Source organism: Tachysurus fulvidraco, chromosome 3 (assembly GCF_022655615.1).
Source record: "Tachysurus fulvidraco isolate hzauxx_2018 chromosome 3, HZAU_PFXX_2.0, whole genome shotgun sequence".
Lineage (NCBI taxonomy): Eukaryota > Metazoa > Chordata > Actinopteri > Siluriformes > Bagridae > Tachysurus > Tachysurus fulvidraco.
In genome coordinates this window covers 12,763,221-12,776,817 of record NC_062520.1, presented here as the reverse complement: position 1 = coordinate 12,776,817, position 13,597 = coordinate 12,763,221, and the positions used below count along the sequence as shown (strand labels likewise).

General features: G+C 38.3%; 1 protein-coding gene across 1 annotated transcript in view; it reads left to right on the top strand.

Annotated features, from left to right (window-relative positions):
* Positions 1-13,597, top strand: part of si:dkey-22o22.2 (neural-cadherin) — a 110,536-nt gene that overhangs the window by 44,204 nt on the left and 52,735 nt on the right. The window contains exons 2-4 of the mRNA XM_027149987.2: positions 9,103-9,291; positions 11,744-11,969; positions 12,741-12,945. Of these exons, the coding sequence (XP_027005788.2) occupies positions 9,103-9,291; positions 11,744-11,969; positions 12,741-12,945 (620 nt within the window). The remainder of the gene's footprint in view (positions 1-9,102; positions 9,292-11,743; positions 11,970-12,740; positions 12,946-13,597) is intronic.

Here is a 13,597-nt window from a genome sequence, read left to right as displayed (position 1 = left end):
CTTTTTTGCTACTGACTACCAGATCATGAATGATGGTGTTTACATCCAGTAAAACATCAAGACATCTGGCTAGCGCTCTCTTTGCTCTTTGTGGATTTTTATAAGAAAGACAGAAATTATTACTAAATCATGACCTTCATGCATTAATTTTTTAAAGTTTTATTTTTAATTCGTCAGCTATTCATAATTTAAGTGACAGTTTCCATGTTTTAGGTTGGTCCTTTTACTTCAGGGCTTTGAAATGTAATGTCTGTGTTTGATGATGAAATTCACATTTAAAACAGATTGTGCTCATTGTGCTACTCCTCATGTAAATGTGTAGACTCGTGAATTACCCATGTTTTCTATAAAGTTATAGTGTTTTCTAAGGGTATGGAGAAGCCACTCTTCTCCTCTTCCTCTCTTTCTGTGATCTTTAGATGGATTTCAAAGGTTTAAAACACAAAGCCAATTTTAGTTTGTATATTCTGTTATCTCTCTTTCCTATCTTAGTTTGTCCATGCCATCTCATGTCTTTCATATCCTCAAAGGACTGCTAACATGGTATCTTTTTGCTGTAAACTTTTAATTCATGTTTTTTAAATGATACTGCATGGTGAGTGCTCAGGGCTTGTTGGAACTGATTTTTTATTTTTTGCATTTTGTAGGTCTTACATCACCTTGCACGTAGAAAAGTGTCAATTTACAGCAGCTTAGCTGTATCTGGAGCCCTACAACTGGTTTGCTGTAGTGTTCTTTTACATATAAGATCATGAAATCTTTTTGTAAAATGAATAACAGGATACTTACTGTGACCAGGTGGGTTTAGAGCTTTGGACATTTATATTTTTTGTGTGCTTGTTTTGTTTTATTAAATATTATATAGATGAATTTGCAATTTAGTTTGTGCCAAACCCTATGCACATCCTGCTTGTAGCTGGTTTGCTGGAACCTGTTTTTAAATACATAAATGAATTATCAAATTATTATTATTTATTAGTTTATTAAAGGGGAATATTCACACAAGCTAACAGAGATAGGAAATAAGCTCAGCGTGTTCATGTTTGGTAGAGAAAACCTTGATTTACTGACCAACTTGAAGAAACCTTATTGTTCAGCAGAGGCCAATTGGAAATGTTTCCCCTGGTCCCCTCTCCAATAAAGCCTGTCGAACTCCATCTTTATAATTGAGTTTTTGTAGAACATAAAGCTCCTGCTTTCGAGGCAGCCTGAATTTTATTTATTTATTTATTTATTTATTTACTAACTTGCTTACTTGCTTACTTGCTTACATACTTACTGCGATTTGAAAAACAGATTCACTGATCCAGAAACCAGCCATGAGCCAAAGCCTTGTCTCACCCAGCATCTCCCTTCTACCACTGTGAAAACTGGCTTATAAGAATAGATATATTATCATATAAAATTCAGTATAGTCTCTGTAACTATACTATACAATAAAAATTATGTTGTCTCTCTATAAGTTTTAAATTGCATTTAAAGGGATGCTTTTTGGCATTTAGCAGAAGTGTTTGATTTCTTCCTTGGATTTCTCCTTATGCTAGTACAGATCCAATAAACTCTAAATTTACTAACATGAGTCCAGAAATAGAAATGAGTGTTGATTGCTATGTAAGTATATCATCTGGGTTTGGTTATGTGAATGATTGGTTTTTATTCACATGTTAATTAAGCAGTCTTAGCTGTTTAGACACCCAGGGAGAGTTCACTACCAGACTACTAATTCAGAAGAGTCCTCTGTTTGGGCACAAGGTCCTGGTCAATCACATTACTTTGTAGACAAAGTAAAAAAAAAAACAGGTTTTAAATTCATTTGTATCCAATATGAACATTTTGTCTTTTCACTGATTTAATTTATTTCAGTCTATTCATTCAGCTTTGGACAGTTGTTCAGTTTGGCAAAGTGTGCAACTTGATCATGCTGCAACTTAAGTAACATAAAATAGCTAATATTCTCTCTATTTTGTGTTATTGTAACATATTGTATGTCTGCTTTTAAATAAAATTTAATGGTTTATGCTACTCAACACACATTTTGGATTTGTTATAGACGAAAAGTTAAAGTTAAGAAGTTAATCTTTGGCAGATGCATTTTTATATTTTTACTGCTGTGTTAGGTAAAATGGATCCTTTCCCATCATGATCTTTGCCTTTGACATAATAAATGAAAACACTTATATTGATGGTCCTAAAGGTGATGTGTCAAAGCATGTTATATGCAAAAAAACTAAAGTTTTATGTTTCTTTAAGCCACAAAATTCAGCCATAGTGGCATCTGACCGGCTTTCCCAAAAACAACACACATAATATCTTGAACTGTGCAGAATAGACTGCACAAACAGCTACATATGCATAAATGCAAACCACTTATAACAAGCAAATAACATGTCTAAGGTTTGACCATATCAGTATACCTAGGATCATGAACCATAACCATGTTATTAGCAGTTATCCAAAGCCCTAGCACCCAAATATAATCACATTCATCTATGCAGATTTCCGATAGAGGAAATAGATTGGCATGATACTGAAAAGTCAGCAGGAACCTTACTTGTTCATGTATGATGTGATACTTTCAGACAAACGCTACAGAGATACATGTGCACTTGTTTAAGCAAGAGAAAGACAGAACAGTGCAGTTTACTTTACTGTATTGTACTGTTGATGCGCAGCTGTCTCCAGTTTATTTTATTGAGTAGAGCGGCATGTCCACAAACAGCCTCAGGCCTTTCAATCAAATCTCGGCCACTGAAATGAAATGAAAATAAATAGAGTGAACGAACAAGAGAAAGAAACCCTATCAGTAAGAAGATGTGATTCTACAGATGTGCAGTTGTATTCATTTGACATGTTCTCCTTCTTCAGCGAAGGTCGGTAGGGGTCTTTGTTTTTCAAAGTGCTTGTTTTAGTCATTGTTTGTCGTTGTTTTAGAGATGACAGGGTATGAAATATACATCATGCTTGAGCTTCAGTATAATGGGAAGGAGAGTAAAGCAGCTGAATTTGTAAGAGACAAGGACAGTGTGTGCATCTGAGTGTGTCCACACGTACGTACATGTCACATAGATGTCAGCTTAAAAGCTAGAGGCCACAGAAAACATAATTATATGGCTTTTCTGTCCCTTCCCTCCTGCTGTCTGTCTCTCTCACTCTCTCTCTCTCTCACTCTCTCTCTCTCTCTCTCTCTCTCTCTCTCTCTCTCTCTCTCTCTCTCTCTCTCTCTCTCTCTCTTGTTCTGTCTCTCGGCTGTGCTCCATCATTGGTTTGAGAAATGGCCTAATTAACCTGCGCTGAATGTTGTAAATGGCTGACGGCCTGCGTTTGTCATTGTGTGCATTTTTCTTCGCCCCATGTTTTTATTCCACTCTCACTAATTTAGAATGATCCTGTTGAGTGTGTGTGTGTGTGTGTGTGTGTGTGTGTGTGTGTGTGTGTGTGTGTGTGTGTGTGTGTGTGTGTGTGTGTGTATGTGTATCCTTTAAAAGACCAGTTGTCCCCAATTATGATATATACAGCATAGTTTGACCTTGTCAGGACATTTAGTTGGTGTCTTTTAAGAAAAGTGCTTTTCAAACTGAACTAGAGAGAAAAAAGGCGAAGAATTCATTTGGATATTACTGTTAGTGAAAAACCAACGTGTGTGTGTGTGTCTGTGTGTTTTCATAGTTTGATGGGGACATTGTGGGTATATTTATATGTATATTTATATCAATTTTGTGTGTGCAGGTTTTAAATGACTCATAAAGTAAATTTTATGAAATCTGAAAATTTTTAGAATAAAAAGAGTATTCAAAAAAGAGTATTTCTTTTTGGTTACTGAGGTTACTGTTAAGTGTTTGGTGTAGGTGTAGGCATATCATATCTGCATAGTTATGCTAGTCAAATGTCTTCACAAAGATAATTGTGTGTGTGTGTGTGTGTGTGTGTGTGTGTGTGTGTGTGTGTGTGTGTGTGTGTGTGTGTGTGTGTGTGTGTGTGCTCATGTGTTTGTGGAGCTTCTTGTTAAAAGTGGGCCAGTCTATAATATCATTAATTAGGGCTCACAGTGCCCTGGTGGAGCAGATGGGAGGCAGTGGCTCCTGCTCTGTTGATCCAGGGCATTCAGAAACACCCCCCTCACATACCCCCATGCCACATGCACACACATACAAACACACACACACACACACACACACACACACACACACACACACACACACACACACACACACACACACACACACACACACACACAGATGAAACAATGAAGCCCTGTCTGTCTCACACACAGCCCTCTGTCCATGCCTGCAAATTAGCATGCATACTGACATACCTTACACTAACGGTCTACAGTTCATTACCATTTCCATCCCTGTGACATTAGTCACATTTACTCTTTCCTTTTTCTGTCATTCAGTCTCCCCCCCTTTATCTCGACTCTGTGTGTACGTGTGTGTGTGTGTGTGTGTGTGTGTGTGTGTGTGTGTGTGTGTGTGTGTGTGTGTGTGTGTGTGTGTGTGCGCATGTGTGGGTGTGTGTGTGTTTGTATTTTTCAAAACCCCTCTGCAGAGATTTCAATTTGTAGCTCATGGCAGGAGAGAAAACAAGACAAAGGCCCTGATTTGAAAACTTAATTATAGCCATGGAACCGCATGTCATCAGAGCGACAATGAGATATACGTGTTTGAGTAGTTAATTGGGCGTGAAAGGCCGTTCTTATTAGTCTACAACACCCAAAACAGCTTCTGCAAGGCTAGCGAGGATAGGGTGATTATGGCAGCTCTCCCAAGCACTCTTCAGATGCCACAAAGATTTAACGTTGCCAAGACCTGCCTGAACACAGGGGACGCCTGCTCTGTGCCAATCGCCATGACAACACAGCCCACGCTGTCACTCATGCAGACACCTGTGAGCATCTCCTGGTGTGTGTGTTTATGTGGGCAAGAGAAGTGGAGAGCTCAAGTGGACACATGAGCACTAAGGAAAGTAGCTTCTGGAGACATTAGTTTTTCCAGAATCCAGGTCACTTATTAATGCTTTGTCATTAAAATTGCAGAAACAAAAATATAGGTGATTATGAAATGTTACATAAACATTATTTGTGCAAGTAGACAGACTCAAAATGTGAATCTTATGAGCTCAATTCTATGTCTAGTCTCAAGCCATATACAAGTTTCATATTACTCTAGTCACTCTAAATTTCAGCCTGCATGTGATGCATATGTGGTATATGGATTTTGACAATAATTAAATAATGGTCATTTGCTCGAAATTCACTTGTAAAGGAAGTAACTTGCACTGGTGTCAGATGTCCTCTAGCTGCTCCCTGTTCAGGTTCACCACATCAGATCATCTGATTCGCATATTTTATTTTGGCACAGGTTTCACCTCTGAAAAATAGAATAATACAGATTTGGGGCCTAATTTACCCGTACAATTAAATGTTTTGAATATTTTTTTCTTTATTAATTATTCTTAAACATTTGTCCCAAACATCTGTCTTTATACTTCCAATGTTAGTGATTTTAAAGTAAGCATATTGTCTGGTAATATGATCTGGTAAAGTATGCAAGCAATTTTTTCATCAAAAGATATCAGTCATATGAAGTACATGAACAAATGAACTAACAAATGAATGTTTGAATGAAAGCTAGTACTTTGAAGAGAGCACAACTTTACATATCCTCGTTTTAAAGCTGACTGTTGTACAATGCTCTGTTTCAATGGCAGCTAAATCTGTCTAGTTTATATTGGCTCCTTTCACACTGTCTATGATGTACTGTATGTCAAAGCAGGATGCTAAACAAAAACTCCTGCCAAACACAATTTCCTTCTCTTTTCTCCACACTGCTATTCCACCATTTTAACATAAATATCTGTGACATTTTATGTATTGATATTAAAATTAGTACAGTTTTGGAAGGATTTAGAATGCATTCATCAGCTATTTATACATAGAGCGTATTATATACAGCACATTGCTTCATTACTGCTGAAGCTTAGCCGGGAATTATTGAGGCATAAACAAACACATGTAGGCCTTGTGATTTTCTTCCCTGCTTTTGTTCTTTTTATCTATATATGAACACAAGCAATGTGGTGGTGAAAAGATTCAGAGCCAGAGCGATAGAGAAGAAAAGATCAAGCAGGAGAGGAGAGTGAGACCAGCAGAAAAGGATTCCAGACAAAATATACTAGAAGAAGGAGAAACTCAGTGACAGAAAGTAGACAAGTCACATCCCAGCATTTCCCACAAGGCCTTGTTATTTTCATCATCGCTGAAAGGTCAGCAACTATCCCTCCCATATTGTGTATGTGTATTTTTTTAGTGTGTCCTGCCTTAAGAGTCTGTTTTCCACTCTCTCTGATTCTCTGGCTCTCTGAGGGCTGTTTATGTTCCATCAAGATCCTCTGGTACTGTGACAGCTGCTTAAGGGAGTGTGGAGAAGGCCAGTCTTTGGGCTGAGTTGAGCCTCACGGTCGGAGGTGTGTTGATCGAGTCTGTAGTCCATTAGCGATCAGTGTGAGCATCTCCCACTGGGTTAGTGAAGTGTGTGAGGTCTAGGTGTTCGTGTGGCGCAGGAATTCCTGCAAATCCCCATGGTGTAACACCTACACATTCAGAATGAAGAGGATCAAGGTGTCTTCTAGCCCCCGCACACCACAGGACACTTCTGCTGCTTTGCAATGACTGAATAATAGATTAAATAGATATCAGCACTTAACTTAAATTGCTTGTAATCAGTTGTTTGATCACACTACACAAGCTCTTACAGATGATGGTCTCACACTACACAATCTTTGAGTGCAGATAAGCACTGCAGATGCCCGAATCCCACTTTCCCATTAAAGTAAATGTGAAAGCTGTCTCTTATGTAAAATGAGTGAAACAAGAGAAAAGTGTAGATAAACAGAAATGCTGGTTGAGGTGATGCGGACATCGAGGTTGGTCTTTTCTGCAAAGAGAACTGGAGCTATAGTGCAAGAAAAAAGCTTTTTATACACTGTCTATAGTGTTGCTGTTCTAACAACCACTTTTTGGTGTGAGAGGCATTAAAGAAGCTTTATTATAGGAGATGGTTAAGAAGCTGAATGGGCTGTGCTGGAGTTCAAAATGAGTCACTAACTGGGAGAATATTGTGTTCTAGACAACATTTTTGTGGGATAATGATTAACAGAGCAATGGTTGCTAATTTTTGAGAAGGAATTACATAGAAAGCGAGAGAACAGCTTTTGAAATAGAAACTGATTACCTGTAATATAATGTAATATTTACAATTCTCCTTTAAATAAAAATATGTAAAAGCAGCCTACATAAGTATTGCAAAAGTATAAATATGGTGACTCTCCTGAGATAGTATCCATTCTCAAATGGTTTTTTATGTTGATATGAACATTGTTCTTGTAAAATTCTTGAGATTAAAGGCATCAAAAAAGAGACAAGAACAATGTCTGGCATTAGCAGGATTTCAGCACATCACAGGGAAATCATTTTACCACTGCACTGTCTGTAAATGTGTTAAAATAAACATTACTTCTTGATATTTTAGTTAGTTTATAAAGTAAAGATAGTGCAGAATATAAAGTATTGTTCTCCTTATAAAAGTAACTTAAAGCTAGATTTGAGTCAAAGAAGATTAAAATCCCTTCTCTAAGTGTTTCAATGGTCTGCTGGGAATTTATTCATTCAAGGTCCTTAAATGCGCCACATTTCATTCAGTGCTTTCCAAAAATAATAATCGAGATGGCAATTATTTCTTTCTTGTACAATTTGTAATGTGTAATTTACAGTATAATATGAGACATGTTAAAGTGCCATTTGTTTATTTTTATTTATTTTTTTGTTGTTGTTTTTTTGTTTTGTTTTGTTTTGTTTTTTACTTGCAGACTTTTTTTCAAATATAAGAATAGTGGACTGTAAATTTAGCCATCAACATCATAAATAATTTATGTGAATTAGCATCAGGCTCTGCTGAACATCACAGTGATGGTTTATTAGCCTTAGGGCATTTGACCGCTACATTCTGTTTCATTAACACTTTTGCATACACCGTGTCCATTTTCCTAGCACATCTTCAAGCCGTCTTTGTCTTCCAAAGTGCATAGAAGTAGAATCAATCATAGTCCCTATTTGTCAGTCTTCGCCTCTTAATAAAGCTAGATTGTGCTAAATCATTGAGCAAATCCTATATGCTCACTTCAAACCAGGCGAAATGAAAATCATAGACACTAGAACTGAAAAACAAATTTGCAAGGTCTTGTCAGGAGTTTTTCCCCTCTCTACCCTCATCTGCCCCCCGACCTCCTGCTCCCCCTCTCTGCTTTTTTCACTCTCTGACTTTCTATTTTGTCTCCCTCCATCAGTCTCTGTCGGCATCTTTCAAAGCCTTTGCTGTGATAAGGCAGGAAGTACAGGAAGCACTGCGATCATCTCCCTCGCTTTGGTGCTTAGATGTGAAGTTTCCTCTTATATCTGCCATTGTCTTGCTGTTGCATGAGATGTCGAAAACAACACTGTGCAAGTCTGGAGACAAACAGTAGTGACAAAAAAAATGAGAAAAAAAAAAACAAGAAGAACTCTGCTGAGTCTCCTCTCTGTTTGTATTCGAGTCTCTACTCCCTGCTCTGTGACTGATATCATGATTGTGTTTGAGTGAGAACGCTGTGCATCTGTCTGACAGCAGACGACTTCCTGAGAATGTGTAGGGGGAAAAATGCATTGATGGCTTCTGTAAATGTGTCATTTCTCTCAGTAGCCGAGGGTCCTTAGACTAAATGACTGCAGCTTGGAGAAGGAGGCTAGGTGTGGGAGTACAGATCTCATGGCTAGTTCATCTTTCTTTTCATTCCGAATGCCGGTGTGAGTCTCTAGGTGATTAGTCTTAAGAGCAGGGTGCTTTCCTGTTACTGCTACACAATGCCAGAGATTTATTTCATGAGATTTTCTGAGATTAAAGGGATTGCATTCATCACAATGACTGTCCTAAAAATTCAAGAAACAATGAAGTTTATGAGTCCATACAAGCTTTTCTGCTAATTTTCGCAACAGTATTTATACTTAATATATGTACTATTATTGATTAGGCTATGTGTTAATTCTCTCTTTCCCCTTTCTTTTTACAGGTGATGAGTGGTACCTATGCAGATTATCTGTAACCCTTCCTGGTATGTCAGATCTGCAGTGGGCTATGTTTCCCGAGCCGTATCTCACCACAGTGGAGCCCGGAGCAGCTCCAGGCTCAGTGGTTTACAAACTGGTCGCCCGACACAGGGATGGCTCTTCAGAAGTGGCCCAGTTCCTCTTGGTTGATGGTGAGTGTATTTTACACTTATCCCAGTTTCCAGAACCTTATGTCATGATTGGGACACCACCATTCCAGTCAAGTAGTTAATTAAATCTCATTCTTAGTGAATTATTAAGGAACAGAATGGATGGGAGTGTGAGTGGAGAAAAATAAAAAATACTTAATATTAATCTTTCATTACTTTGTTTTCATGTGACTGTGTTACTTGTGTAGGGAGATTATAAATTTTGAGATGCTTCCTACATTCTATTTGGTTATTTTTGTAGTGAATATAAATTAGAGCAGGTGCAAGGCACCATGCCTACAACATGCAGTGAGACGCACAAAATGGTTGTGTCATTAAAACACTGAATGAGGGATTATACTGCTGATTTGCTGCTAATGAATAACAAATGGATTTCCAAGCTAATGTTTATTGCTGTTTCTGAAATTTTGTCTGCTGGGTTGTACTGAGCTGACAGTAAAGCCACAGGAGCAGTGAGGCTAATTGCTTAAAAATAACAAAAATGGCATTTTAGGGTGGCTTGGAGCTATTCTACATGCTGCTCTTACTCTACAGACCAATAATCTGGAACAATACAGAACACTGTTTCTGTTCATTTATTACACATAATGATGTTTGTTCGATCCAAATTTTCATTATATATTTCACTAATTCCAAATACGAGACTTTTTATATTATTAAATCATATTGCAGGAATTAATTGGGTTGTTCAGTCTGGTAAAATAATTTTAGTATTTGTCACTTATTAGATTGAAGTTTGAGAAGAATGAGATTACAGGAATACTAGAAACTTACTATTGGCACATTGAGCCAAGACTCTTGCCTCTAAATTGTTCAGATGTAGGCTGTAATCTATATATATGATCAGTGCTATTCAAATAAATAAATCATTGAGGATGGGTCAGTTTGATTTTTTATCAGTTTTAACCAGAATTGGGTATAAATTTGAATGTACAGTCTTGTTAATGTATAACTCAAATGTTATGTTACTGCAAAGATGGGAAAGCAAGAAACCTCATTGCTTATTGTGTCATAAAATTTAAGAGTTTCAAATATGCAAATACAACAGTAGTGTCCCATGTGATGGAGGTATAGAAGGTTGCATGAAATATACAGTATAATATATAATCTATCATTTGCATATTCATAGAATCCAGTTTGCTTCATGGGTTTCAAAGTAAAGATGATTCTGTGCCTGTGCAACATTTTTTTTAAACATCGATCAATATATTATTCACTATTAAAGTAAATATTTTAAACAAGTTTTGATTAACTTTAGAACATACCAAATCTAGCATCTGGAGTGTGAGATGAGTTGTGAAAGTGCAAGCACGATTTCTGACAGTTTCTCCCCCCTTCACTTTCTCCTGCTTTGAAATGATGCTCCCTCTTCTGGGACACTGTTAGCAGTAGCATCTGAGGTGTGCATGTGTGAGACAGGAGTGTTTCACATCAAAAACTTTAGCTATGGATTTAGAACAGCAGATATCACCTGCCATACAACCCGATCTGCTTGTTTTATTTATGGATCTGGATAGAAAGACATAAAAGAGACAATATAGGAGAAGATAGAATACAAGAGAATATAGACAAGATATATAATAATAATTAGACAAGTAACATTTTCAGATCACTATGTTAATGCCTGTTTGTCAATGACCCAGGTCCTGATGAGGCTGTCTACATGAATGTTAGAAGACAATGATATTTGCCAGGATAAACTATACAACACACTTCCAATACCACTACAGCAATTTATATTGACATCATAAAATTCCTTCAGGCTATACACAATATTTTCATTAGCAGGTAAAAGGTATTAGTGTCCAGGGCATACATGCATACAGTATATACAGTAATTATTGGAATTCCTATTATGAGAAAAGACATATTACTGATATGTATACCCTGTTGTTTGGAAGAGAAAACAGTGGGGCAGTATATCTGCAGCTGTGGCTTTTACTCCACTACAACAGCTGTGCTTCATCCTTTTCCTATTTATCCTTTCTCACTACACTGTGCTTCAGGCTATGATGCTTAAAACAGACTCTTGTCTTTCTGTTATCCTGGCGGGGATTTGAAGACCACATACACAGCTAACAGATGGGTTCTTGGGCACCTTTGCCATTCAAGTTTCAGATTTTCTGTACAAACATCGACATCAATATTTCTGATGAAATTAATTTAATTTAGTCCTTAAATGATCATTAGCATGGGTTTATGCCTACTGTTGCCACAGATTGATGTTCTTAATGCTCAAGTTGTTGTGACATCTGAGATGCTTTTCTGTTGACCATGATTGTAAAAAGTTACCGTAACCTTTATGTCAGGTTGAACAAGCCTGGCCATTCACTTCTGTCAAGATGATTTCATCCACACAGCCTCTCCTCATTGGATAATTTTACCTACAGAACATCAGAACATCTGCTCATTTGTATGTGTTTGTTTGCTGCAGGCGGTGAGGATTGTTTTGAGGTGGACAGAAACTTGGGGGATGTAAGGACCACAGGAAGACCTCTGAGCCCTGGTAAAGAGTACACTCTGACTGTGCAAGCTGTGGATACTCAGGGCAGGAAGGGTCCCCATGCCTCAGTAGCCATAATGGTAGGCTTGCGGCCCCCTCAGTTCTTCAACACCTCCTACTCCATCTACATCCCAGAGAGTACCGGAGTGGGCCATGCGTGAGTTTCCTCTCCTGCCTGTTTTTGTGTGTGTCTTGTGCATACAGATATAATTATGCACATTTTCATTTGGGGTTGTTCAGTGTTTTGTGCTCATTAGAGGGTGAGTAAAGCATTATGTGTCATTACTGCCCTGTGGAGCAGTGAAGCCTGAGCTCGAGGAGAAAGATGAAGAAAAATAGAGGGATGAAGTGATGGAGGCAGAAAATCTAGGGATAATAAGAAGCAGGAAGTGGGAGTAGAGGGTTAGCACAGGACGCAGATGCAGCGTTTTTGTCCCCAGGCTCTGAATTTGAAAGAGTGTGAGTTTGAACATGCAAATTCAAATATTTATTAAAAGAAAGTTTTGGATAAACATGAAGAGCAGTGTGTATGCCCCCTCTGGGCACTGGCACACAACAGAGCATATTAATCTGTGAGGAGGAGGAGAGGACAGCTAAACACAACACAACACGCACACACACAGACAAACACACACACACTTGCACAATGTGAATAAAATGAAACAGAGTGGACTCTAATAAAGAAATGACACCTTTTCTGATCTGCACTTGTTTATCTTCTCCTCTTAGCAGTATTTCCATATTCTGCTTAATTCATACTGCATGAGCCAAATGTAGAATTGCCCTTTGATGTCCTATTCTATCCCCAGTGTGTTTATTTGTGTGTGTGTGTGTGTGTGTGTTTGTGTTTGTGTGTGTGTGTGTGTGTGTGTGTGTGTGTGTGTGTGTGTGTGTGTGTGTGTGTGTGTGTGTGTGTGTGTTTGTGCAGGGTGGCTGTGATTCAGGCTGTCTCTTTTCAGAGGAAGACTCTGTCCTACATGCTGTTGGTGAACTCAGGAAACCTGTTCAGTATAAACCAAGAGAGTGGGGCTCTGAGTCTGACCCACACCATGGACTACGAGAGCGGACCTCACCTCCACCACCTGCAAGTCCGTACCTCCGAACCAGACACAGGGCTCAGCAATGTGGCAGAGGTGATCAAACACACATATATTTACACACACACCTGTTAGAACCCAGGTGGCTGAATTAGATACAAAACTCTCTAACCGCCTTCACTTGCACATAATCAAACATACCGCAAGGCACATAACTGGTACTTAGGGTTGGCGTTTTAAGAGTGTGTATGTGTAGACCTTGGACTACTTTTTTTAAACAGTGAGTTTGTCATAGAGGACACACACACACACACACACACACACACACACACACACACACACACACACACGCACACGTACCAACATGTAGTGTGCAGAATATCTTTAATAACAAGGGGCTGTTTCTTTCACTAAGCAGGGCTGAAGCAATTACACACTTACACCCCACATCTGTGGCTGCTGGCAGGGGTGTGTGTGTGTGTAGTAGGTGATATGACAATGAAATCAGTTCTACAAGCAGGAACAGAAAGAACTAGTGCCAACTAAGCCCAGCCGACCACATCATACCATCAGCTGATGTAATTGTACCATAAACGTTACACTCAAACACAACACAAAAGCTATTGACCACTTCTCTCTCCTCTGTTAGTCCCTGACTGTAACAGAACATGTTTGCAGACAGTCAAGCACTGAAAAAGACATTCTAGATATATAGCTAGATCCTTATAATACAATGTTTCTCTTTTAT